The sequence below is a fragment of the Eubalaena glacialis genome, chromosome 9, assembly GCF_028564815.1.
Source record: "Eubalaena glacialis isolate mEubGla1 chromosome 9, mEubGla1.1.hap2.+ XY, whole genome shotgun sequence".
Taxonomy (NCBI): Eukaryota; Metazoa; Chordata; class Mammalia; order Artiodactyla; family Balaenidae; genus Eubalaena; species Eubalaena glacialis.
In genome coordinates this window covers 28,307,293-28,334,497 of record NC_083724.1, presented here as the reverse complement: position 1 = coordinate 28,334,497, position 27,205 = coordinate 28,307,293, and the positions used below count along the sequence as shown (strand labels likewise).

General features: G+C 37.1%; 1 protein-coding gene across 7 annotated transcripts in view; it reads left to right on the top strand.

The window, feature by feature from the left end:
- The first annotated feature begins 473 nt into the window (after nt 1–473).
- Nucleotides 474–27,205, top strand: part of FKTN (fukutin) — an 86,282-nt gene continuing 59,550 nt past the window's right edge. For 6 of the 7 annotated variants that reach the window (XR_009702074.1, XM_061200151.1, XM_061200155.1 and 3 more), the window contains exons 1-3: nt 11,758–11,938; nt 22,640–22,699; nt 26,536–26,739. Coding sequence is in view for 6 of the 7 variants with exons in the window: in XM_061200151.1 (XP_061056134.1) it covers nt 11,834–11,938; nt 22,640–22,699; nt 26,536–26,739 (369 nt within the window). In the remaining variant the exon portion in view is untranslated. Of the gene's footprint in view, nt 494–11,757; nt 11,939–22,639; nt 22,700–26,535; nt 26,740–27,205 lie in introns of those variants that run through there. The other variant, XM_061200156.1, reaches the window with a different exon arrangement.

Below are 27,205 nucleotides of genomic sequence, written 5' to 3'. Positions count from 1 at the left end.
GCTACTGTTTCCCAATCTATCTCCCATCTCACCCGATGGTACCCCAAACCAGAGTTCAGGGAGTTATTCTGAATCCCTCTGCAAAGCACACTCAAAAATGATTCGTTGTTTATCTGAAATTCATATTTAACTGGCATCCTATATTTTATCTGGCAAACTCACACACTTTGGGAAACACAGCTCAGCTGGTGCCTCTCCAATTCTAGGAGCAATTCCTAAAATCTCAGATCGCCTCAGTGCCCTGCTGTAGTTGTTACCTAGGCAACAGATAAAAAAGAGCTTTGGCTACGTGTCTAAATCCCAAAAGCCAGGAAATCGCCGGGCTCCGTAAACTCCGGTGAGGAAGCTGCGTGGGTAGTAGACCAGGCGGACGCCGGGGTCAACGGCTGCGACACCATCCCAACCGGAACGTAAAGGCTCCGCGCTTGACGGCCCCTTTTGCAGCCGTTGCTGTGAGTGCCGTAAAGTGGCGTTGCCGCTGGTGTAGGAGGAGGTAAGGTGTGAGAGGCGCGGCTTCGCCTCCGGGGATGGGTGGGCGCCTCAGGCGGGTGTCGCCGGTGGCTCGGGTACCGTCACTGGGCATTCCCCCAGCCTAATGGGCACTTGCCTCGGCCCAGGCGGGCCATAGGTCGAGCGCGCTCCGGGCGGGGGATACAGTGAGGCAGTCCACGAGCACCTCGGGGTGGATGTGCGCTTCGGCGTCCCTCCCACGCTCTTGGGCTTGTCAGCAAGTAAAATCCTCATCCCGGGACAGGTCCGGTGGTGGAGGCCGATCGAGACCCTTGTAGGACCCGGCTGGGGTAGTGACGTTTGAGTAGGGTCCTGAGAGCTGTCTCGGGGTTTGCAAGAGGATCTCGGGGGCAGGGGTCGGGGGGAGGGAGGAGAGCATTGCAGGCTGTGGGGCCCGTGTGTGCAAAGGTGCAGAAGCATGCAAGGGACTACCAGGTTTGGGCAGCACTGCGTGTTAGGGTAATGGCTGGAGGAATGGGTGCGGAGACGGGAGGGCCAGAAATGTGGCGGGAGCTACCGTTGGGTCTCAACTGGGACAAACCCTGATGCCCCATGAGGGAGTGTGGAGTGCTTCCTTGGGCAGTGGGGGAGCTACAGCAGCTTTCTAGAGAGAGGGTAATTTAATTAGCCATCCCTTTCTTTTATGCTTTCCCCTTGGGTTCAGCTTTCAGTTCAGTTGGAGGAGTATTTACTGAAGCGTCCCTTTTGTGTGCCTAATAATGGGGTGGACACAGCTAGCCATGCTAAATAAAGTTTCATATGGCTTTGACGTCTGCCTTTTGTTTGCACTATCAACTGGGGGATGTCGGGAAAGACTGATACACACACACACACACACACATATATATATAGATAGATAGAGAGAGAGAGAGAGAGAGAGAGAGAGAGATATGACCAAAGCTTTGGATAGGAATCTGGGGAACTGAGTTCAGATTTCATCACCATCACCAATTTCTCAAGTAACAGAGAAGTCGCTTTTCTCTGGGCCTCAGTTTTCTCAGATGTAAACAGAGGACCTAGATAACAACAGGTTCTTTCTACTTTTGAAGATAGCAGGTTTCCAAAGAATAAACATCAGCCTGTGAACAAATATGAAAGTGAGTGATGGAGCAGTGCATTAGGAATTGGGAAAAGTAGAAAGGCTGGGATTGAGCTGTACTTTGAGGATGGATAGGGTTTGAGTCATCAGGAGCTATCTCTGCTGAGCACCGTAGATAAAGATACAGAAGACAGGAATAGGCATTTTAGAGTATATTTGCGGAGGTAGGCTTTGAGAGGATGGAGGATTTGGGAAGTATGGCACTAGAGGTTGAAGGAACCCCAAGTGGAAAGAAAATGCAGTACGTTCTGAAAAGGAAGAAAAAAGGAATGAGAGAAATGTCAACAATATACAGTACTTGATTTCTTGGATCTAGGCGATTGTTATTTTGAACCTGTGTTTCTCAAAAGTGAGTTTAAGTGCTGTTGATAAAAATGAGAATTCTATCAGAATTTTAGCGTGTGATAATGTATTGGGAGTAAGGTGATGCAGATTGTAGCTTTGTGTTGCCAATAACTAGCCTCTTGGGCTGTCATTTATTTCTTCCAGATCCTATTCTCCTCTGTAAAATGATGTTCTTGGATTAGGTGGTCTCTCTTCTCTAAAACCTGTAAAACATGAGTCTGTGAGGATGGAGAACTATTCTCTTGGAAGGGGGCAGGGAGATAGTAGATGGAGAATAAAATTGTTAACTTTGAGGTATAGGAAATAGAGTTGGATATATAGACAGATGGGGTTTATAGACTGAAACTTAAGTAGTAAGTTTTCTCTCAGAGGTGGTATTTAAAATCTTGAAAATGAGTTTGCTTTGAGAGAGAGATTGTAAAGAGTAACTATAGGATGTGCGCATAGATAGGAGACTAGAGAAATGATTGAAGGAGACATGTAGATCTCAGAGCTATGAGCTAGGACTCCTTTTCAAAAAGGATTACATTTTGGGGGCCAGCATTTTTATTAAAATATTTTAACAGTATTTACAGTAAATATTAATATTAAGCAATCATTTTTGGGAACTCTAGCAGAAAATAAACAGATACAGTCTCCATTGTCGTTCTGATTGTCTATTCAGAAGTAATGTCATTTACATGCTTATTTATTCAACAAATACTTGTGTGTTTCAGGCACTGCTGTGTGCTAGGGTTGTACAATGAAGAAGGCAGATGTTGTTCCTATCGTCCCTGCATGTAAAGGCTGTAGTGTCCAGATCAGTGCTTTTCAAATTTTAATGCAAATATGAATCACCTGAGGATCTTAAAATGTAGATTAAATGTAGATTCTGAATCAGTAGGTCTGCAGTGTGGCCTGAAAATTCTGCATTTTGACACGCTGCAGCATTATGCTGATGCTGCTGGTCTGAGGACCGTACTTTTAAGTAGCAAAGATCTAGATCCTGTCTAGCAGGTATTAAGCCACTACTACTACTTATCAGCTGCTTTTCTTAATAATTTTATTGTCTTTATGAAAATAATATATGCTCATTATAAAAATTTTGGGACAATATAAAAAAAGCATAAAGAACAATGTAAAAATCATGCCAATCCCCACACCTAGAGATGACCATTATTGATATATTGGTGAACATCCATCCAGATTTTATGTATGTACATATATTCACACTTTATATTTTGTACTAAGTACTTGATGCTTGCTGAGCCCTATGTTTGATTCTGTTTGTTTGATTAGCTTTATAGTTTTACTAAGATCAACACCCAGATATCCTCAACCAAGCAGTTAAGTACTTGCATTCTTGAGGGGAAGACTTTACTCAGTTAAAAATAGCTTGGTTTAACACTATTCTGTTACTCCCAAAATTGGAAGATAGTAAGATAATTAAAGCTTATAATGTGTGTGCGCTGTAGTATTTGTTAATTGAGCCACAGAATGAGAGAATTTTTTAAAAGCTTTTTTGAAACTTAGTATTTTTTTTTCTCATTACAAAATCAATCGATATTCACATAGGATAAATAAAAAGGAAAAAGAAAAGCACCTACAATCCTCCCAACCCAAAGACAGCCACTGTTTTTACACTGGTGTGTATGCTACTAAGGTAGCTCTTAAATGACCCATGAAATAATGTATGTAAATAATGTTTGGGTCAAAAGAAATCCTTGGTTCCTCAATTTTCTGCTGCCTTTGAAATAAACATCATCTATTGTTTGTACTGCAGAGTCTTGTGACAGGGAACAGCTAGCAGGTTGCCTGGTGTCTATAGGATGTACATAGGGCTCAGTGATATTTGTGAACTTAATGGAAAAATGAATGAATGAGGGAACAAACCAAACTGACCTGTGTGACATAAATTCTGGCTGTCACTCTTCACCTGCAGTTACTCGCATTCACCACTTATCTCAAATACTTTTGTATACTCTTCTGGGCACACAGAGCTCTTGGGGCAACAGAGGTCCATCGTAAATCTTTTAAAATCTATGTCTGTGCTTGAATTCTACTGTGGAAGACTACAGAATATGGAATACTGGGGAATATGGAAACATATGATAGCCTCCTGTCTCAAGGAACTATAACGAGTTAAGACTGCAAAAATAGTACAAATATACAATACTGTGTGGATATAAAAGAGGGAGCCTTTAGTTGTCTGCGAGCAGAGGGAATTCCTAGTAGGCTTTTAAGGTGACAGTTATTAATTGTTGCTGGCATTTATTGTATAGTTATCATGTTCTAGGTACTGTTCGGTGCTTTACATGTATTAATCTGTCAGAACAGCCCTGTGAGTCAAGTACAGTTTATAGATCCACTTTAAAGATGGGGCATAGAAAGATTAAGTAACCTGCCTAAGGACGTACATATAGGCTGCAAGTGGCAGAGCAGGATTTGAACATAGCAGTCTGTCTTCGGAGCCTATGCTCTTAACTACTCAAAAGACAGTGAGGGGGCAGGATGTGGGGGAGAAAGCACTGTAGAGAGAAGGAATAGCATAGACAAATGCACCGAGGTGAGCGAGCGCTGTATCGATGGGTTCATTTAGGAGATTAGTACTAAATAAGCCATAGAAGTTCTTAAAGCAGGGGAAAGTGACACAAAGTGGTACTATAGAAATGACTGGACTTTGGTCCCTAAGATGGGTATTTTGAGGAAAGCCTGGTGGTAGAGTACAGATCTTCCTCAATTTGATAAACCCATCGTAAGTTGAAAATGCTGTTAATACACCTAACCTACCAAACATCATCAGAGTTTAGCCTAGCCTACATTAAACGTCTTCAGGACACTTACATTAGCCTACAGGTAGGCAAAATCATCTAACACAAAGCCTACTTTATAATAAAGTATTGAATATCTCATATAATTTATTGAATACTGATACGAAAAGCAGAATGGTTATAAGTGCCGGTTGTTTACTCTTGTGATCACGTGCTTGGCTGGGAGCTGTGCCTCGCTGCCACTGCCCAGCATCATGAGGGATTATGTGGCATTTATTGCTAGCCCAGGAAAAGATCAAAATTCAAGTGCGGTTACTACTGAATGCTTGTCACTTTTGCACCATTGTAAAGTCAAAAACCGTAAGTCAAACCATCGTAAGTCAGGGACTATCCGTACTCATGTAGGAGGCTTTCTATTTAGGCAGAGTTAATAAGGCCTTTAAATTAGGCTAACTATACTGGAAATGGGAAAGAAATAACAGCTTTTAGAGGCAGTAAGAAGAATGTAAGTTTGGTGACTCAGATGTGGAATTAGAACCACAAAAACTATTTTGTTTTGAACATAAATAATTAAGAAAATAGGGATACCATTAACAGAATAGAGGGGCAAGTCATGAAAGCAATCTGGTTTGAAGGTGGACAGTGATTTGTTTTAGGTGCTGGTGGAATGTTCAAGAGGATATCACCAACAGTCTGGTGAAATATTTATAAGTAGTAATTAGCCAGTAGATATGCTGTAATATACCATACTTATACTAACCTTCTCATATTTGCATTAGAACTTGAAGATACTTGGGTACTTATACCTGGTAACTCCCCTTAGAGTCCCCATTACACCTCCCCGCCCCCTCATTTAAATTTACATCTCTGCAGTACTCTTTCTTTGCCATTATACTGTTTTCTTCAGGAAGCTTTACCTAAGTATATGTAAGAAAATACATTACTTGTCTTCTCTAGCATTTTTATTATGATAGCTAAAATGTCACATATAAAGAGAAATGTATACACAATATTTTTATTTTGGTTCTATGCTATATTTCTCCATATGTTATTTTAAAATGTGTATTGTTCAGGAGTTGGAACCAAGTATAGGCTTTAAACTCTAAAAAAATCACTTTTTTGTATTTCATATTCTGTTTTATTATGAAAGTTTCTGTAGGACAGAGAACTTTTTTAAATAAAAACTTTTTTTTAATAGTTTTGTGTTCTCTTGAGCATTGTGCAGTGTCTTTGAGTATACTTAGCATACTTATTTCTTGATAATAATTCAACCAGTTTTAGGCTGGTAGGGGAGATGATTCATGCATTCTAATAGCTATAATTCAAAATAGAAAGTAGTAAAAGCCTTAGGGTTAGTTTACTCTCCTTGTTCTCCATAGTAACCTGTATTTACTCCATGACCATTACACTTGATATTGTCTCTATATTTATCTCTGATAGAGTCTATCACAAACTAGAACAGTGGTTCTTAATAGATGTGAGGGTGGTAAGGATGGTGCTTGTGCATTTTGGAAAAAACTTCCCATGCTGTTCTTTAGCACATCATACCCTCTACCACCATTACCATCACCATTCTTCTTTTGAAAACTCTTACATACTCATCTCTAACATCTTAGAAGATAGGGAACTGTATCATTTTCTCTCCAGCTTAGCATTTTATTGGCATCTCTGCCTGTTAAGGTAGACAGTAAATATTTATTCCCTTCAAGAAGGTAAGACTAGGAATTTAGAGCTAGGAGAGTTCACTTCTGACTTTGAAGAGCATGAAAGACTTCATAAAAGAAGGGTCACTTGAGAGGAGTGATGAAAAGAGGTGTAGAACTGGTTCTGTGGAAATGGATGAGAACATTTCAGACAAGAGGGAATGAGTAAAAGCAAAGAGGCAGGAAAGGTCGTGTGTATTCCAGGAATACCTGGGCAAAAACCATAGAGTGTGTGAAGTGGGAGAAAGCCTAGAAAATTTGCGTGTGTTCAGTCAGATTGTGAATACCCTTGAATGCCATTACAGTTGACCCTTGAACAGTGCAGGTGCCAACCCTCTGTCGACTGAAATAAAAACACACAACATGAGAGCTGTGAGTTTCAGTTTTATTGGGGAATTACTGAGGACTATAGTCTGGGAGACTGTCTCTCAGATAGCTCTGAGTAAGAAGAGGTAGTGGGGGAGGTCAGTAGATACATGATTTTGGCAAAGGGGTACGTGCACTCAAGCACACATGTCTGTAGAAAGTTGCTGCTAGTTACGAGGAGCACATATCTCAGTTAATGATTTTAGTGCTTTTCTAAGTATGGGAAGATGCAAGGGTCCAGGTTCATAAACTGTTTCTCCTGAAATATTTCTAAGTATCTAAGGGCCTGTTTTGCCTGTTTTCCCAGAGCACAGAGTGCCTCATCCCAATCTTCACCCTGAATTCCTTTCAGATGTGTTGTAGGTCAGCAACTGCAGTGGCTAATGACTTGATTCTTGTAGAACTGGATGGTGGGCACCATTCTTTATTTTACACCTCCCTGCAGTCAAAAATCTGCATGTAGCAGAGTCAGCCCTCCGTATCTGCAGTTCCACACCAAAAGATTCAGTCAACAACAGATGGTGTAATACTATTTATTATTGAAAAAAATCTGCATATAAGTGGACCTGCGTATTTCAGACCCGTGTTGTTCAAGGGTCAAACGTATGTGGAATTTGAGCTTTATTTGTAGGTGGTAGAGAACCACTGAAATATTTTGATTATGGTGTAATTTGATTCATTATCAGCAACTTGGTATATCTGTCAATGTTTAGGTAAGATTATGAGTAGGCAGAAAGTGGAACCTGGGACATCATTTACAATTAAGACATTTTTACAATTAGAGTTTAAATTAGAATGACAGTGAAGAAAGAAGAGGGAGTTGGTACCAGAGGGATTTTAGAGGTAAACTCAACAAGCCTTGGCCTGTCTTTTTTAAAGTATCGCATTATTCATTTTAAAGTGGTAACTCCATTCCTAATGAAGAGATGGTGCTAGCAAATAGGAATGTTTTGACAGGCTAATATTCTTCCTTTGCAATAACTGCCTTGGCATTTATAGAAAATAAGTAATGAAGTAAAGTTAATTGGATATCATCCTGATAATAAAAATGTAGTTGTGATTGATGATATATTCTGGAGGTTTATTTCATTTAAGAATTAACTATAAGTTAGAGATATGTCCAAAGAAAGAACAAGATATTAATTTGGACTTTATGTTTCTATAGTGGTTTATATAGGCCTTTCTTTCCACCTGTTAATTCTGGCACAGAAAAGGCTGGGTTATATAGCACACTCCAAATGCTACTTTACATTTCACTAGGAATCAGTGTACAATACGTTGATGCACTATTTACTACAACTACAAGAAACTGAGCTGAAATACTGAAAATGAAGGATATTCTTTTTGTTATCTTGTGAGCTGTCCTTATCAGAGTACATATTTGACTGTTTTATTTTAGCAAGGTTTAGCTGACAGCAAAACAAATGCCATCATCAATATTGTTTTATGTTGCTAGTTTTTACAGTTTTAGGAGATAGAACATGATCATGATTTATTCAGTTATCTTTGCTTTATGCATTATCTGTAAATCAAGTAGATTATTCATGTCACTGGTGATATTTCTCTTAAGTAGTTTGTTGACTTTCTTTAATATCATGTAGTGTTTGCTTTATATAGGCTTCCACACTGGAAGCTTGTTTGGATTGTTTTAAAACCCTAAGACTTCTGATTTAAAGCTGACAGAGTAAAGACATTTGTGCCTTCTTCTATCTGAAATTACCCTGAAACAGCAAGGAGAATGAGAGACAGAGATGTACAGTTGACCCTTGAACAACATGAGTTTGAACTGCTATATGTAGATTTTTTAAAATAGTAAATACTGCAGTACTATATGACCCCTGGGTGGTTGAATCCACAGATGCAAAACCGCATATATGAAGGAACCACAGATACAGAGGAACCACGTATGTATATGGAGGGCCAACTATACGTTATATGCAGATTTTTAACTGTGCAGAGGGTTGGTGCCCCAACCCCTGCATTGTTCAAAGGTCAACTGTAATTACATCTTTGACGGGACTAGAGTCCTGTACCCCAAATTGAAATATTTGAGAAATATTTGTCAAATGTAAGCAGAAAGAGATTGAAAGAGCATTCTGACAGAAAGAGATCTCAGGTAGAACTGACAGAGCAATGAGAAATAGATCTTCTGTTTACAGTGGTGTCAGGAGGCATAGAAAAGCAGTGGGAGAAGCTTCCTTGGAATGTTTGGCAACATGAACTAGCAGGAAAGGAAGAGCAAATGAGAAAGCACACAGATACACAATCTTTGCAGGAAGCACTCTCTTGGTGAGGCAAGAAGTAATGGCTAAACAACTTTCTCTTGCTTGTTCTCACATACATTCTCTCTGTCTCTCTCACACACACACATGCGCAGAACACCCTGTATCATAAAGAGCTTTCTTGTATACTAAAGAGACTACCTTCTAGTCCAGAACACAGCCTTGCTTCTTCCTTCCACAACCCTCTTGCAAATAGTTGGCCTGAGTGGAGTTCATGTCATTCAAAGATTAATAATAATAAAAAAGAAATTAGCACAGCATCTACACAAAAATGTTACAAGAAGAAAAGCGAAAAGAAACGGAAAAACAAGTGACAACCCATGAGAAAACTGTATTGGCCTAACAAATTTAAGGAGACAATCACTTCTTTAAAGTAATAGAGAAAGTTCATTGGCTAGGAAGAAATAGTAAGACAACAGTAAATGGTGAGTAATAATTTGGCAGAACTCAAGAAAGAAAAGAAAGAAAAATAAAATCAGAAATAAAAGGCCAGGACTTCCCTTGTGGCACAGTGGGTTAAGAATCCGCCTGCCAATGCAGGGGACACGGGTTCAAGCCCTGGTCTGGGAAGATCCCACATGCTGTGGAGCAACTAAGCCCGTGCACCACAACTACTGAGCCTGCGCTCTAGAGCCCACGAGCCACAACTACTGAGCCCGTGTGCCACAACTACTGAAGCCCGCATGCCTAGAGCCCGTGCTCCGCAACAAGAGAAGCCACCACAATGAGAAGCCCATGCACTGCAATGAAGAGTAGCCCCCGCTCGCTGCAACTAGAGAAAGCCCGCGCTCAGCAACGAAGGCCCAACACAACCAAAAATAAAAATAAAAAAATAAAGAGTCAATGGGAACATCGAGGAGTGGTCCCTTATAAAAAAATAAATAAATAAAATGCCACATAAGAAGCAAAAAGGAGAATTAACACTGTTGAAAACTCAGTAAGGGCATGACAACAGGCTTTTGAAAGTTGAGCAAAGTGAAATGGGAGTGAAAGGAGATGAAACAAATGCTTAATTGTAGTTCTGGAAATAGAGAACAACATTAGAACAGAAAAGTATTCAAACATATAACTTAAGAAAACTTGCCGCAGAGAAAGAAATCTTGATTCCACAGATTGAAAGTGCACATAATGAAGAAAAACTAATATACAGTCATTAACATCATTACATAACCTAGTTTTTAAAAAATTGGATTGCAAAGATAAGGAATGTGTTCTTTGCTCATCCCATTAAAAAGATTAGCTTATCTATAGGGGAGTGCCAGGGGAAGGTTCAGATATTGTAAAGGGAGTATTTAGCATTGCAGGACAGTGGTACAAATTCTGTAAGTCATCAGGGGAAAGAAAGTGTGATCTCAAAGCCAAACTATTAGTTGACACCCGTTTTTTTGTTGTTTTTTCATAAATTTATTTATTTATTTATTTTTGGCTGCGTTGGGTCTTCATTGCTGTGCGCAGGCTTTCTCTAGTTGCGACCAGCGGGGGATACTCTTCCTTGTGGTGTGCAGGCTTCTCATTGCAGTGGCTTCTCTTGTTGTGGAGCACAGGCTCTAGGCGCACGGGCTCAGTAGTTGTGGCTCACGGGCTCTAGAGCGCAGGCTCAGTAGTTGTGGCACATGGGCTTAGTTGCTCTGTGGCACGTGGGATCTTCCCAGACCAGGGCTCGAACCTGTGTCCCTGCACTGACAGGTGGATTCTTAACCACTGCGCCACCAGGGAAGCCCGACACCCATTTTTGAACAATGCAGGAACTCAAGGTAAATAGTGCCCACAAGTCCTAAGGAGAAGATGAATACCAGCTATCCAGTAGCTGAACAGAGATGATACAGCAAAAGGATTGGCAGGGAATATAGTAGGAATAAGACTAAAAAAGCTGTGAGATTTGTATTGCAGAATGCGATAGAACGATAGCAAAGTAAACTAGTAAAAGTCAGGATTGAAAGAGGAGAGATGCAGAAGGTAGATTTTCTCTTATTTTTTAGCTGGAGAACTAAAGACATACAAAGTTTAGACATCAAGTAATAGAGGTGTTAGTATATTTAAATGAATAAAGATAACCATTTGAAGAACTGAATTTAATATGTTTGACCAAAATCAAACAGTGGAGAGGAGGTAAGAAGAAGTAGAACTATATTAAATTTCTTGTTCTAAAGAAATAGTCAGATGGGACCAAAGATGAAAGAACAAAAATTTTTATCATGGCTTTTTTTACACTTGCAGAAAACTGAAAATGTATATGGGATATTTATAAAAACTGACCACATCCTACATAACAAAAGACAAAGAGCTATTATACAGATGATGTTCCTTGAGCAAAAACTTTATTTTTTTCTATGGAAGTGGTTCTTAGTATGTTCAGCAGCATCAGCATTGCCTGGGAACTCATTAGAAATGCAAATTCAGAGGGCTTACCCCAGTTCTATTGAATCAGAAACCCTGGGGGAGAAGCCCCCCAGTCTCTTTTGGTCAGTTTTTATAGATATCCCATTTATGTTTTTTGTTATTTGCAACTGTAAAGAATGCTATGATAAACTTTTTTGTTCTTTCAAGTGTGGTCTCATATCTGATTATTTCTTTAGGATAGGAAATTACCAAATCAAAGAAGGTTCTGTTGAACTTTAGATAACTTTCTCTTGGTTAATAAAGGTGAAAATTAAATACAGGTTTTTGTCTCTTTAGATATATCTTTTTGTTCACAGAAAACAAGATTATCTTCTTACCCAAAAAGATGAAACCAACTGGGTTACTTTCAAAAGACAACCAAGTGAGCACTGCAGACTAATGAGTAGGATCAATAAGAACGTGATTTTGGCGCTTTTAACTTTGACAAGTTCTGCATTTCTGCTGTTTCAGTTGTACTACTACAAGCACTATTTATCAGCAAAGGTAATTTTTTTCCTCCTTTCTCATTATTAGACTTCATTTTAGCTGTATATTTTCCTAACATACTTCCCTTTTGCAGTACATATAATTAATCACAGTTTTTAAAATCCTTGCAGAAATAGTTCTTTGAGATTCTCATCCTCGTGAGTGTGGCAAGCAATTCAAAATTACAGTTAAATGTTATTGTAATAACACGCTAAAAGTCAGAGGTGCCACGTTTCAGTGATGTTGAAATTTTCTGATAGAGTTATGTGAAAATTGTTATTTTTCCAAACAGATCATCACTCATTGGAAAGAATTCAGTGATAAATAATTTTGATAAAATATTAGAATTAGCTTATTTTAGTACAGAGTATATTTTAATATAGTGTCTAACAGGGAAGTGTAGCGTTATAACTTACCTTTATTATAAACCTATAGGTATAAAGATGTAGAGACAATAATTTGGAATCTGGTAGCTTCTGAAGATCATACAGAAGTCCAGATAAGAAATTCCAAAGTTGAGAAGGTACTGCTGAATTGTGAAAAGTTGCCAAACACTCCTACTGGGGTTAATTATAATAATAGCTACCATTATTGAGAATTGTGCTAGATACTGTCTGTGTTTAATTTAACCCTAAAAACATTTTGGGGGGGAAATTTGTTTTTTGTTTGTATCGTCATTTGATAGTTAGAACTCTTCTTCAGAACCAGTTACTTCCCTTTCCCTCCGAAAGGGGATGATACGTCCCTTCCCTAGTTAAGCTTGACCATGAGACTTACTTTGGCTTGTGGAATGTTATAGACATTTGCAGAGATTTCAAATGGGCTCGTATGATGTGACTTGCCCTTTGTGCTCCCCTGACCTGCCAGGAGAAGAGTGTGCCCTGGGTAGATGCTGACCTCCAGCCTGAGCCCTGAATTAGATGTATGGAGCAGACCAAACCTAGCTGCCCAGCTGACTCATACATCTATGAGGGAGAAAACAAATGCTTAAGCCTTTAAGATTGAGAGAGGTTTATTATGCAGCATTATTACATGAGGTTCCTAGACCTCATTTTACAAATATGAAAACCAAAACTCTGACAGAGATGTTAGATAACCTACCCCAATTACCCAGTTTCTAACATGCAGGCCTGACAGGTGTACCTAACTCCATTCTTTCCAGGCTATATTATTTTTAAAATAATTGACAAGTACTGAGGCTACCAGCTGTCTTGGCTGTTGATCCAGTGAATGTCTTTGTGTTTCATCTTCAACCCTTTGCTGATTATTTTCTTAGGATAAAGTCCTAGAGTGGAATTTCTGGGTCTAAGATGTACATTCTAGATTTTGTTACATATTGCAAAGTCACCCTAAGGATAAGTAGTGTGCCTGATTTCCTGTACCCTTTCCAAATATGGGAATAATAACAACAATAACAATAATTACGGCATCCGTGTCATGCTTTTGAGATGCTTTTGGCTAATAGTAGCTTAAACAAATAGAGGGTTATTTGTCTCTTATACCTTTCAGTCCAGAGCTTCCAAAATTCTCTTGACATTTCCCTGGTGCTACAGTCCAGGCTGGAGGAGGAAATAGTGCATTCTAGGAGGCTTCTTCTTTTGTGACATGGCCAGCAGATTCCCAGCTGTAAGAAAATCTGGGAAAGCAAGATTTTACTATTAGTGTTAATGCTGTTGTTAGTTAGGTTTTCCAGACTTTATAATAGAGATCGCAAAGGAGAAGGGGTTTGGGAGTGGGTGTTAGGTCAACTTACCTATAGTGTCTGCCATAGCAGTTCACGTTTTTTGGTGTGCTTATAGGCTAGGCACTATGCTAAGCACTTTACATATATTTAATTCTTATAACAACAAATTGAGTAGATCTTGTTGTCCTCATTTTCCCAGCGGAAAAAACTGAGGTTTAGAGAAACTTACTAAATTTGTCCGGTGTCACACAATTATTAAGGGAGGGAGATAGAATTTAAACCTGAGGAGTCTACCCCAAGAGCCCTTGTTCTTTATATTTCTGGTATTTTTGATGTTTAAAAGCCGAAAGATATTAAACTCCATTCGAGGCCATTTCTTTCTAATGAGGTTAAACATCTTTCCATATGCTTTTTGGTTCTTTTTATTTCTTTATTATAATTTCTTTTTATTCCTATCTGCATATTTTTCTGATGTTGTCTTTTTCTGTAGCTGTTCTTTATAGTTTTAAGGATATTAAGCATTTACCATATATATTTCAAATATTTTCCCCAGTTTATTAATTTGCCTTTTACCTTTATATTCATGATGTACCCCCTGAATACACTAGCGTTCTATTTAGTTTCTAGGTAGACAGGTATCAAGATCTTTCTCCCTTAGGGCATCTGGTTTTTATGTCATAAGTAGCCCAAGATTGTGGAAATATTCACCTGTATTTTCATCAGATACTATTTTATGTTTAAATTTTTTTACAAAATATAATTTATTTTAGTATGAGGTATGAGTTAGATATTTAATTTACAGTTTTACCCAAATGGTTAATCAGCTGTCCCAATGTCACTTATTGAGTGACTTCATTAATTTAAAAATCCCATCTTAATTATATGTTAAATTCATGTAAATAACTCCTGTCTTGACCTTCTTCCTTGGGAAGCAATGTGGCATAGTTGTTAAGAGCGTGATCTCCAGCCTAGGATTAAACCTCATCTATCCTGCTTATTAGCTGTGGGATCTTGGGTAAATTACTTGACTTCTGTTACTTGACCTCTACTTCCTCATCTACGGAATTGGGACAGTAACAGTACCACCTATGAGACTTGTGAAACTTATATGAATTAATATACATAAAGCATTTGGAACAGTACAAGTCACATAGAAAGAGATCAGTACATATTAACTATTATTTTTATTATTATTATCTTCAATTTTATAATGAAAAATAGTATTTGTTGTACTGAGTCCATGGCATACAAACTGCTTTAGTAATAAGTGCCATATTCTTTAAACAAAATAGAATATTTTGAACAAAATAAAGCATTAAATTAAATAAAGTTCAGTTAACCTTTATATACTATTAAATTTGTGAAATTTCCATTATCTGTACTAGAGTTCTTGTTTTTTATGTTTAATTTTAATAATAGGTGGAAATTACAACATCTAAGTTCTAAATACCAAAGGTTATTTTTATTTTATTGAAGAATATGGAAATTATATTAAACTATTCCTAGTCAAGTAATTTTGCATTCTTTAAGATGGAATTTTAAAACTTACTCATTAATTCAGAAACTTTTATTTAAAAGTCATATGTTGGGCATTTTGCTAAGGTGATAAACAGTGATTGGGAAGTGGTCTCTTTCCTCTCTATATTTATAATTTAATTGGGGACAGATGCTAATGGGACAATAAATGTTTCCTATATATTATTAATGTGAAGGTAAGATACTCTGTAAGGAATACAAGTTAGTTTCTCTATACTAACAGGAAAAAAAAAAGCTTTATTTAAAAATAGGGTTAGACTAACTGCTGAAGCTACCAACTTTTAAAAATTTTTTAGTTTTGTTGTGGAAAAACTTTTAACTTTTGGCTTTTTATTAAACTTCAAGATTTTACTTACATACAATGTTTTTGAACTCAAACTTTAGGGAAGTACAGATGCATCCTCAGTAATCTAATACAGATTGTCCTGACATAGGAGGAGAACCCAGAATTTTGTGAACTTTGTTTATTGATCGTATCTGAATTGTATTCCTCATTTGTTCAGTGAACAAAATTTTGGGGGGATAATCGTAGATAAATAAAGAAAGTTCACACGAAAATGATTTTTAGTTCAATCAAATTTGTTTGATTTGGCAAAAGAGTACATAATAGTAGCCTTGATCAATACTAACTAATAGGTCAGCATCATCAACATAAAAACCTTGATTCTAGGTCATCCTTGAACTTTGAGGTGATTTAGAGAGACCCTTGAGATTATGTATTAGAACTAGGGCAGGGATGAAAAATGGGTTTTATCTTTGATCCCCAACCCATATCTAGTGTAGTAAATGTTTAGGACTACAGAGTTTTTCAGGCTCTTCAATAGAGAGAAATACAATATCTATCATTGGTTAGGGAAGAAGGGCTATTTGCTTTCTTGGAGTTAAGGAGGACTACTTCTGTCTATCTGTTTCTTGGGCCTCACCATGGAATTCCTTTTGACCCTAGCTGGTTATGCAAGTTTAGTCTTTCAGTGATCTCCTAAATGAGGTCTGAATAATCCAGTTATCTGATAGCATTGAAGATAGGAACTAACAGATTATATCTGTTGGGTCTGGTAAAATTCCATTGATGGATAGAGTTCGCTCTTCAGATTCCATAACAACCATCCAAGTCTTTGAAATATAAACTCTTCCAGTCCTTCAAAGTAAAGGACTTGTCTCTAGCACCCTCTAGGGAATGTCAGTTGTTCATTGTTTTTTACTGAGTCTAACAGGATAGTGTGATTATGATTCTGTGTTGCTCATTCAGTCTGTATTTCTTGACTACGTGTTACATAAAGGGCACTTGGTAGGAATACAGAGATAAATAGAACACAGGTCCTAATCTCAAGGAACTCAAAGTTTGATAGAAGTGGTAACAGCAGTAATTCTTGAGTTTTGGGCCTAGATAGTCCTGAGTTTGAACCCTCATTCAGTTGTTTGGCTGAGCCTGCGCTCTAGAGCCCATGAGCCACAACTACTGAGCCCATGTGCCACAACTACTGAGCCCATGTGCCACAACTACTGAACCCAGCACGCCTAGAGCCCGTGCTGCACAAGAGAAGCCACCACAGTGAGAAGCCCACGCACTGCAATGAAAGAGTAGCCCCCGCTCGCTGCAACTAGTGAAAGCCTGCGCACAGCAACGAAGACCCAACGTGGCCAAAAATTTAAAAAAAAATAAAATAAAAATAAAAAATAAAATAAATAAAAGAATACATTTAAAAAAAAAGATTGCTAAGTTCAGTTCCTAAAGCTTGTGTCTTCACTCATAGGGCTATTCCAACCTGTAAATACAAGTATGTTCAAACAAAATACTATAACATTGATAAGAAGATATGAAATGAGATAGCTTTAAGGAGTTCTGCATCCCAATTGAAAGTCATAAAATATTGATGCCTCAGTGGAAAGAAGACAAAGCCAATGAACCATGTTTGTGTAAAGCACTGAGTGAACCAAACCTTAATGATGTTCTTGACTTACAACCATAAGCTGCACCGCTGCCTGTAGTAATCAGTTATTGTTATTACCTAGAAGGCCACTTACAGTGTTCTGTGCTGTGATATCGTTCTTTGCATTATATTTAGTAACCTGTGTGTGTTTGGTTAGGAGGCAGGGGAAGGAGTTGAAAGGGGAATTTGGATTTCAAAATTGGCAGTAGTCATTCACAGTGAACAATTTCATAATCCATTATTAGAAATGGAAATTAATCTTATAACCATTTAGATCATGTGTAACAGGTTTTTGAAGTGTTTTCAGTTCATCAGTTACTGAAGCATGATTTTTCTTAGATCTTCTTTGACTTCTGGCTAGTTCCGTTTTGTTCTGAAGGCTAATGTCTAGGTCATTGCTGAGAAAGAATATCATGCTTGATAGTCTGATCTAGTATGGTAAACTTTGATAAATGCTACTGTTCCCCCTTCCCATCCTTCTCCCCCACCCCGCCACTCCTGCCATTATCCAGGAGAGATGTGAAAGAATTTCTTTCATTAGAATGAAAGGATATTTAAATTTTTTTTTCATTTATTCCCAGACTTTAGGCTGTATAAGTTTCTGGCCAAGCAGCTTTGATTATTAAGAAACATAGCTTTCCCACCAGTTATTGAAGACTTAACAAAATTTCTTTAAAGTATTACCATTAGGTCCAATAGGCATGGTTAATTATCATGCTGAATTAAGAATTGTTTTTTGGTGTCTGTAAGAAACTGATTGTTGGCTACTATCTTTAAAAAATGACAGGATCATTTAAATCTTTACATCTGTTTCCTGAATGCTTTTTCTTTGATGGCATATCTTAATTTGATTCGTTTATCAGTGGAGTTCAGTAGCCACCAGACTGTTTCTACCGGTCCTATTTGGGATCTGATTCTATCTCTCCATTCATTTATTCATTTCACTTAAGTTTTCAACACAAATATCTCATAGGTAGTGTTTCAGAATATCTTTAGACATTTTTAACCTCTTGACTTTTACCCTATGGCTTTTCTTTTAGAACATTCAGTCATTCATTTGTCAAGTATTTGTTGAGGGTTTACTATGTGCTAAGCACAGTACTAGGCTATGAGACAAAATGATGAATCAAGTGCAGTCCTTGCTGCCTAGGAGCCCACAAATTGGGGGAGTTTGGGGTTGAAGGGGAAAGGGGAAAAGAAATATATAGAGACATAAACAAATGACATCAATATGATATGTTCCTTCTTCAAATCACACATCATTAAACACTGTTTTGCCTACTTTACTACTCATCGCTTAAGAACTCTTCTTTATCTCTACCCTTTGTAATGCTCTTCTGGCAAAAATAACAGCCGTCAGAGTTATTTTTCTTAAATACAGATCTGATCAAGTTATACTCTGCATAAAATACCTATGGAATAAGATCCCAACTTCTTAACATGGTGTGGTGGATAGTCTCTGTTTGCCTCTCCAGGTCCTCTCCTCGCCATACTCTGTGCCTTGGGAGGCTGACCTCTGTGGACTACATTAGCTGAGCTCCCTTGCTCTTTGTTTTCCATTTGGATTCAGCCAATGGGAAGCATCAGCTGGAGACTGGAGACCAGGAGGAAAGAGGCCAGGTTATTTATTCTCTTGGTTCTCCATTTGTAGGGTCATTGGTTGATAGTGACTGCATTTCTCCTATAGAGCAAAGTTGTAGCCACTGCGTACTATTAACTGTTCCTTCCAAGGTGGATTAACCATTAAGATAATGAAATTTAAACTGCAGCTCCCCTCACATCCAAGGCTCTTGGAGGAGCCTTAGGAATATGTTACAAAACTGTGTATTTTTGTAAAGTTTGCAATAGATAATTTTTTGCATTTTTTTTTCTGAAAAAGGACCACCAAAATTGTATAATCTTCAAGCTCTATAATACTGGATCCTCTTATGTCCCTATCCTTGACTCTTTGAGCTTAGATAAGTGCAATGTTTTCAGGGAATGAGGAACTGCTAAATAACCTATTTGGGAAGGTTATGATTAAATATTTCATGGATAAAATAATATTTTGGGTTGGTCTTATAGGATGAGTAGGAGTTCTCCATGTAAAGAAGGATGGGAGGGCCATTACAAATAGAGGAAACAGGCTATGTAAAGGGAATGAGCTATGTGTATGTTTAGAAGAGGAGTACACTAAGTAGAGACCAAAGGAAGCACAAAGGTCCTGAGGCAGGAACTTTCCTGGCAGTTTTGAAAACAGCAGAGAGATCACTGTGGCTGTAGAGGAGTGAGAGAGGAGAATAGTAGGTAAGGTCAGAGAGTTCTATATTTTTTATGGCCTTGTAAGCCATTATAAAGGCTTTGGCTTTTATTCTGAATGAGATTGGGGACTCTAGGAAGGTTTTGAGCTGTAATGTGACACAATCTGACATTTTTTAATAAAAAGTAGTGCGGGTGCTCTGTTGAGAACAGATTGTAGGGGCAGCGGTTGAAACAGACCAGTTAGAAGGTTTTCTAGTAATTTACATGAGATGATGATGGCTTGGACACAGGAACTAGTGGTGGAGTTTGTGAGAAATGGAAAGCAGAGCTATCAGGATTTGTCAAGGATAGAGTCAGGGATAACGCTAGGTTTTTTTGTGTGTGTGTGGCTGTGTTGGGTTTTTGTTGCTGTGCGTAGGCTTTCTCTAGTTGTGGTGAGTTGGGGGCTACTCTTCTTTGCGGTGCGCAGGCTTCTCATTGTTGTGACTTCTCTTGTTGCAGAGCACGGGCTCTAGGCACGCGGGCTTCAGTAGTTGTGGCGCACGGGCTTAGTTGCTCCGCAGCCTGTGGGATCTTCCCGGGCCAGGGATCGAACCCGTGTCCCCTGCATTGGCAGGTGGATTCTTAACCACTGCGCCACCAGGGAAGCCCCAACGCTAGTATTTTTGACCTAGGTAATTGGAAGGGAGAAGTTGCTGTTTAATGAGATGGGAAAGACTAGAGGAAGCAAGTTTGAGGAATGGTGAAGATCAGGAGTTTTTTTGTACATACTAAGTTTGAGATGCCTATCTGACATCCAAATGAAGAAGGTGAATAGACATTTGAATATATAAGTCTGGATCACAAAGGACTGATGTGGTTGGGAATATAAACTGGGGGTTGTAAGCGTATAGATTGTATTTAAAGCTATGAGTGGATGAGTTACCAAGGAAGTAAACATAGAGTAAAAAGAGAAGGAGAAAAATCTCATGGTCTGAGCTTTGGGACCCTCCAACATGTCAGGGAGCTGAGAAGAAGTAGCAAATGGGACCAAGGAGTAGTTGGAGAGAAATAGCAGGAAACCAGAAGTATGGGGATCCTGAGAGCCAAGTGAATGAAGTGTTTAGGTGAGGCAGAGGTGATAAATAATTCTTGATAGATCAAATAAGACAAGAACTCATAGTTGACCATTGGATTTAGCAACATGGAGGTTACTGGTGAACTTGATGAATACTTGGCAGAGTGAACTTAAGCTCAAGTGAGTACATGACAGGAGAGAAATTGGAGGGAATGAGAACAGACTACCCATTAAGAGTTTTGCTGTAAAGGGGGACAGAAAATTGTTAGTTGGGAAAAGAGAAGTCAAGACGGGTTTTTTGTTTTAATTATTTAAGATAGGAGAAATAATATCATATTTGTATACTGATGGGAGTGATCCAACAGAGAAGACAAATTAAACAACTCAGAAATTTAGTCTTATCTACTAATGTAGGGCTATGGTGAGCAACAAGTGGCTATATTATGGAATTTGCAATCTTTTTTCAAGGATGAGGATCGCAGAGCTGCCTCTGATGTTGTTTTGTAAATATCCTTGGTATATTTTCTTTTTAAAAAATTAATTTATTATTCAAATATAGTTGATTTACAGTATTATATTTGTTTCAGGTGTACAACATAGTGATTCAATATTTTTATAGATTATACTCCATTTAAAGTTGTTATAAAATATTGGCAATATTTCCCTGTGCTGTACAATATATCTTCATAACTCATTTATTTTATACATAGTAGTGTGTGCTTCTTAATCCTCTACCCATATCTTGCCCCTCCCCACTTCCCTCTCCCCACTGCTAACCACTAGTTTGTTCTTTATGAGTCTGTTTATGTTTTGTCATGTTCATTCATTATTTTTTAGATTCCACATATAAATGATGTCATATAGTATTTGACTTTCTCTGCCTGACTTATTTCACTAAGCATAATACCCTCTAGGTTCATCCATATTGCAAATGGCAGGATTTCCTTTTTATGGCTGAGTAGTATTCCAGTGTGTGTGTGTGTGTGTGTGTGTGTGTGTGTGTGTGTATGCGCCACATCATCTTTTTCCATTCATCTGTTGATGGGCACTAAGGTTGCTTCCAAATCTTGGCTATTGTAAGTAATGCTGCTATGAACATTGGGATGTATGTATCTTTTCGAATAAGTGTTTTCATTTTCTTCGGACATATAACCAGGAGTGCTCTTGCTGAATCCTAGAGAAATATTCCTTGGTGTTAAAATGTTATTGTCTAAGTTGCAGAGCTTGTGAGGAGAGACCAGTTCTGGTTCTACCTTAATCACTCAGTATATCTTTCTTCCTTCCTTCCCTCCAATTAGCAAACTGTTATTAAGCATTTTACTAGTTGTCAAGCACTATGCTAGATACTGGTGATACAAAGGTGGATTGGATTTGGTCCCTGCCCTTGAGTTTACAGTTTAATGGGGAAATGAGTCTCCTGTTTAGGAACTTGGAGCACACTTCATTTTCAGGGTGAGGATATTCTTACTGCTTTTCAAAATCCTTCCATCTAACAGATAAAGAGCACATTCAAGGCATAAGAAACTTCTTTGAGCTTGAAACATTCTTCCTCTTGTCTCTAGACCATCAGACATTCTTTCTCCTGTGACTTTCAAGGTGTTTTGGTGATTAACAGATGAAAAACTGATAATGCTTTTTTCCTTCTGATTCTCTAGACCCGAATGTTTTAAAACATATTCTTTAAAAAATAGCTCAACATTTGCAAGTATGATGTATGTTATGAAAAGTGTGGGCATTGGAGCTCTCTGTGGAACAGAAATAATAATGCCTACTTTGCAGGATAGTTATGTGAGATAGATGAGAATACATAATTCATATGTGGAAGTACACTTAGGAGCTGCTCAATAATTATTATTATACTTTCTTATCACTTTGCCAAGGTCTGCAAACACTAACTCAGTGTGTGGAGGTAAGCTGAAGTTAGGGATATGGAGCTAAATGGATAAACACTAATTCTAAAGAGATAGCAAAGAGTTTACTATTCATTGATGGAAATTAATTGGTTCAGAGATGTTGACCATATTTATTTAATTAAGTGATGGCACTTAATTAAATTATAGCAAACTGTCAGTGTTTTCCATCTTGGGTAGTTGTATTATGTAATTGTAGAATTCTTAGCTCGTGACTGTATGAAAATAGGTATTTAGATAATGCTTTTTAATGATCATGAACCAGTTATATAGGTTGAATCTCATATCTACCCTAAATATAATGTTGCATGCTGGGCTTTGAATTTACTACAATTTTTTTTTTTTTTTTTATCTTCCTAGAATGGAGCTGGTTTATCAAAATCCAAAGGAAGCCGAATTGGATTTGATGGCACACAGTGGGTATGTATGATAATCAAGAAATTCCTCAGTTGCCGTGTTCATTTAGTTCATTCATTTATATACTTAATAAGTATTTGTTGAATGATGACAATGATAATAGCTAGCTTTGTGAAAACAGGTAGTAGGTGATAGAAAGGAAGAGGCAGACCCTGTGCCAAGTGCTTTACATGCAGTATCTCATTTAGTCCTTATGCAAACTTTAAGAAGTGAGTACATATGTTTATCCTCAATTCACTTAGAAAGATTAAGGTTGGTTGGCTAATAAGTGGCTGAGTCCAGATTCTAACTGCTTGCCTCCAAAATCCTCATTCACTGAGCTGTGGTGCTTCCCCAAGTGAATAAATATGTGAATCAGAATTGAGCCAAGAATAAAGGTAAATAGGAGTACCTATTTACCTAGTAAATTTACCTAGTAAGTAGGAGTTTAGGAGTAAAAATCTATTCAACATGTTTTCTTTTTTTTTGGCTGTGCCGCAGGGCTTGTGGGATCTTAGTTCCCCAACCAGGTATCGAACCCGAGCCCCCTGGCAGTGGAAGCACAGAGTCCTAACCACTGGACCACCAGGGAATCCCATGTTTTCTTTCTAAGATAAGGAAAACTAGCAATATGTACAATAAATCCCTGTTTCACAGCCTGTACATTTATAAAATTTATAAAATATATTTTCTTACTTTTTTCTAATCAAATTTAGAATGAAAAACAATGCTAAAAAATTACATTTATCCTGTTAGCATACATATTGGATATGACTAGTTATTTCTTGTGGATACACTTCAATCTTTGGTTTCTCTTTAACCAGAGACATGAGAGGCTTTAGATTAGAAGTGAGTTTTCAAATCACCAAGCAGCTATAAAGTAGTGATAATTTTAGGTCATTGCTGATACCAGTTGGATTTGAACTATTGTTTAAAAAGTAAAGTCTGGGATATCCGATATCAGGCTCCTCAACTATCAGGTCTAGAAGTATCAATGTAAACTTTTAATTTATTAAAAGTAGCAGTTTTGCTTTGTGAACTTAGGGTAGTCTGAGGGGAAAGGGAAGCCCTACCTTTTTCATTCAGGGAATGACCCTTGAGGTGGGAGAAAATAACAGATTTTTTTAAAAGGGTTGACTTCCAAGATAAATGAGCAAAAAATTACAGAGCAGCTTACTACATTCAGTGAGTTCTCTTTGTTAATTACATTGCATGGTACTGAAAATCACTCCGTATAATATTTGCAAAGTCATAGGGAAGGGAGAAGTAGTACTAAAATACTTTTGTTCTAATATTTTAGAAGGAACAAAAAAGTGAAGTGTGATCAATAGATGTGATACTGAACCCTGATAAAATCCTAGAATGAGTTATTAAACAGATAATTTGAGGGGCTTAGAAGAGAAAATATGATGATTATTAGGAACTAGCCTTTCACTACGAACATGTCCTGCCAAGCCCTTGTAGAAGAATGGACTGTTACAGTCTCATTGTATCCTTTTTTCAACAAGACTTTTTTCTTTCTTGTAAACAAAATGAATTACTGAAGGTCAGATGATAATAGTCATGTTGATTAAGAATTAATTGGATTTAGAGTCAATTGGACATCTATGTCCAGGGAACCTTGATGATTGCATTGATAACAACCTGGAAGGCATATTTAGAAGGTGAGTTGTAGAATCTCTCCTTGACCCTGCCCTAATTTATATTTATATTAATAATCATAATGAAGCTGTGTGTTCATCAAGCTGAAAGAGATTCATTCAACAAACACCAAGCTGAAAGAGATTCATTCAACAAACATTTATTAAGCACCTTATATGTACTAGTATCTGTCATCTCATCATCTTTCTTCCAAAACCCTTTCTTCCTCTTTTATTCTCCTAGTGTAAAGCACAGAAAGTAATAGCCATGAAAGAAAAAAATTTTGATAAATTAGACTCTCAAAATTTAAAACTTCTGCTCATCAAAAGCCACCATTAAGAAAATGAATAGCTAATGCCACAGATTATAAAATATTTGCAAAACATGTATCTGATGAAAGATTGGTATCAAGGATAAATGAAGAACTCCTGCAATTCAGTAGTAGACTTTTTTGTTCATAATCTTTATCAAATTCAAGAAGTGTTGTATTCCTGATTTGCTAAGAGGTTTTAATCATAAATAGATATTGAATTTTGTCAAATATTTTTTGTGTTGAAATTATCGTAGAGTTTTTCCCCTTTATTCTGTTGATATGGTGAATTTTATTGATTGATTTTCAAATGCTGCCTTTCATTCCTGGGATAAACCCTACTTGGTCATGATATTTCCTTTTTTTTTTTTTTTTTTTTTTTTTTTTTGGTCCTTTTTTTAAAAACTACAGGAATTGATTTTTTAGTATCTTGTTAAGTATTATTGCATCTGTGTTCATGAGGGATGGTGGTGTATAATTTTCTTTTTTGTAACGTCCTTGTCAGGTTTTGCTATTAGGATTACACTGGCCTCATAAAATGAGTTAGGAAGGATTTCCTCCTGCTCAGTTTTCTGAAAGAGTTTTTGTACACTGGTATTATTTCTTCTTAAAGCTTTGATAGAATTCACCAGTGAACCATCTGAGTCTAGAGTTTTTTCTTGTTGTTGTTTTGATGGCAGGTTTTTTTTTTTTTAAATACATAACAAATTCAATTTTGTTAATAGTTATAGGGCAAGTCATATTTCCTGTTTCATCTTGTGGTAGTTTTCTTAATCATGTTTTTAAAGAAATTTGTCCATTTCGTCTGTTACTGAATTTTGGGACATAATTGTTTATTCTAACTTTTTACTTAGTTGGCTTTCCCACTAAGAGATAATAAACTCCTCTAGAATAGAGATTATTATATTCTTGGTATTTGCATAATACTCTACAGTAAAAACAAAGGATAAGAGACTGATTCCTGCCTTTATCTCATTTTTTAAATTTTTATAATTCTTGATACTCTAATCTATTTATTTATCTTGTATATGTTTTTATAAGTTTCCTCAGATTTTGTAAATAAGAATTTATCCTTAATTCCCTGAAACATCTTTTTTTGATGGCATACGTCCCTTTGAAATCATTACTGCTTTCACTAAAGTAGGCTTTTAAGCAATAATGTATTTCAGTTATTCTATTTATCTTGACTACTCTTAGGTATTATTTACTCCTAAGTGTGATTGTTGTTTCAATTCTAATTTTGAAATTTATTTTTTTCAGTAGGGTGTTCTGCTTACTGCTCAACAGAATTATGTTTTTAAATATTACAGTATTATTAGAAAATCAAACTGTAGATAGGAATGGTCAGGCAGGCGATGTATTTTAGTTTGTCTTTTGACTGGCAAGATTATTAAGCAGTATTTCAAATATGAAGAAAAGTGGCACATACAACTGATTTTTGGTTTCAGAAAGATTGACATGACTGATTTTTAAAAACTGAAAAGGCTGGTATTTCCTGTCCCACTTTTGCTTGAAAAGATTTAGCTACTACCAAGGGAATAATTTGTAAGTCCAAAGTTCTCATTTCAGATACTACTTCCTCTATGAAGATTTTGTTATCCTTTTGATGTACAGTTAATTAGTAGCTATTGTTCTTTACTTTATAATATGTTGCATATATTTTTACTATAGCATATTTTACATTGTGTTGTAAATATTTGTTCATCTTCCTCAGTAGACTCTGTACTTCTTGAGAACAGGGACAATGTATTATTTATTTGTGGGGGTTTTTTTTTAGCAAAATAATAAGCATGCAATCTACTGAGTAAGCAGTCTAGATATCCTTATAAAATTAATGAATAAAAATTTAATAAGATAGATTATTGTATTGGTTTAGAAGAATTAAGGGGATTCTTTTCCTCTCAAACAGCGCACAGTTAAAAAATTTATTATGCTAACATCCAGTCAAAATGTACCTGTGTTCCTTATTGATCCTTTGATTCTGGAATTGATTAATAAAAACTTTGAACAAGTCAAGAATGCTTCTCATGGCTCCGCTTCAGAATGCAAGTTTTTCTGTGTTCCAAGAGACTTTACTGCATTTGCACTACAGTATCACCTATGGAAGAATGAGGTAAGATGATTTGCTTTCAGATAATGGAGTGTCTTTTACAAAACAGTATGGGATTAAACCAATTTAAACTGTAAAATATTTTAAAATTTTCATAAAGACTTTTATAAATTGTATCAGGAATACTTTCAGCAATAAGTAACAAAACACAATAGTGGCTTAAGCAAATAGGGGACTTATTTTTCTGATATAACAAGAGGTTAAAATGTTGGTGGCTGTTGGTATTAGTGGAGCTGTCCACTGAAGTCAGCATGTGCATCACTGAAATTCTTTCTGCATTTCTCTCATCCTCACAAGGTAGCTGTTGTAGCGCCAGGGTATCATAGTGACACTATCTTTTTTTTTTTTTTTTAATTACTAATACTGGTGTTTATTATCACCACAAAAAGATGAGAGTACCATTTTTTTGTACCTTTTTAAAAACTGACATTTTTCAGCCATTGCATGAAGAGCCATCTTTTATGTCAAG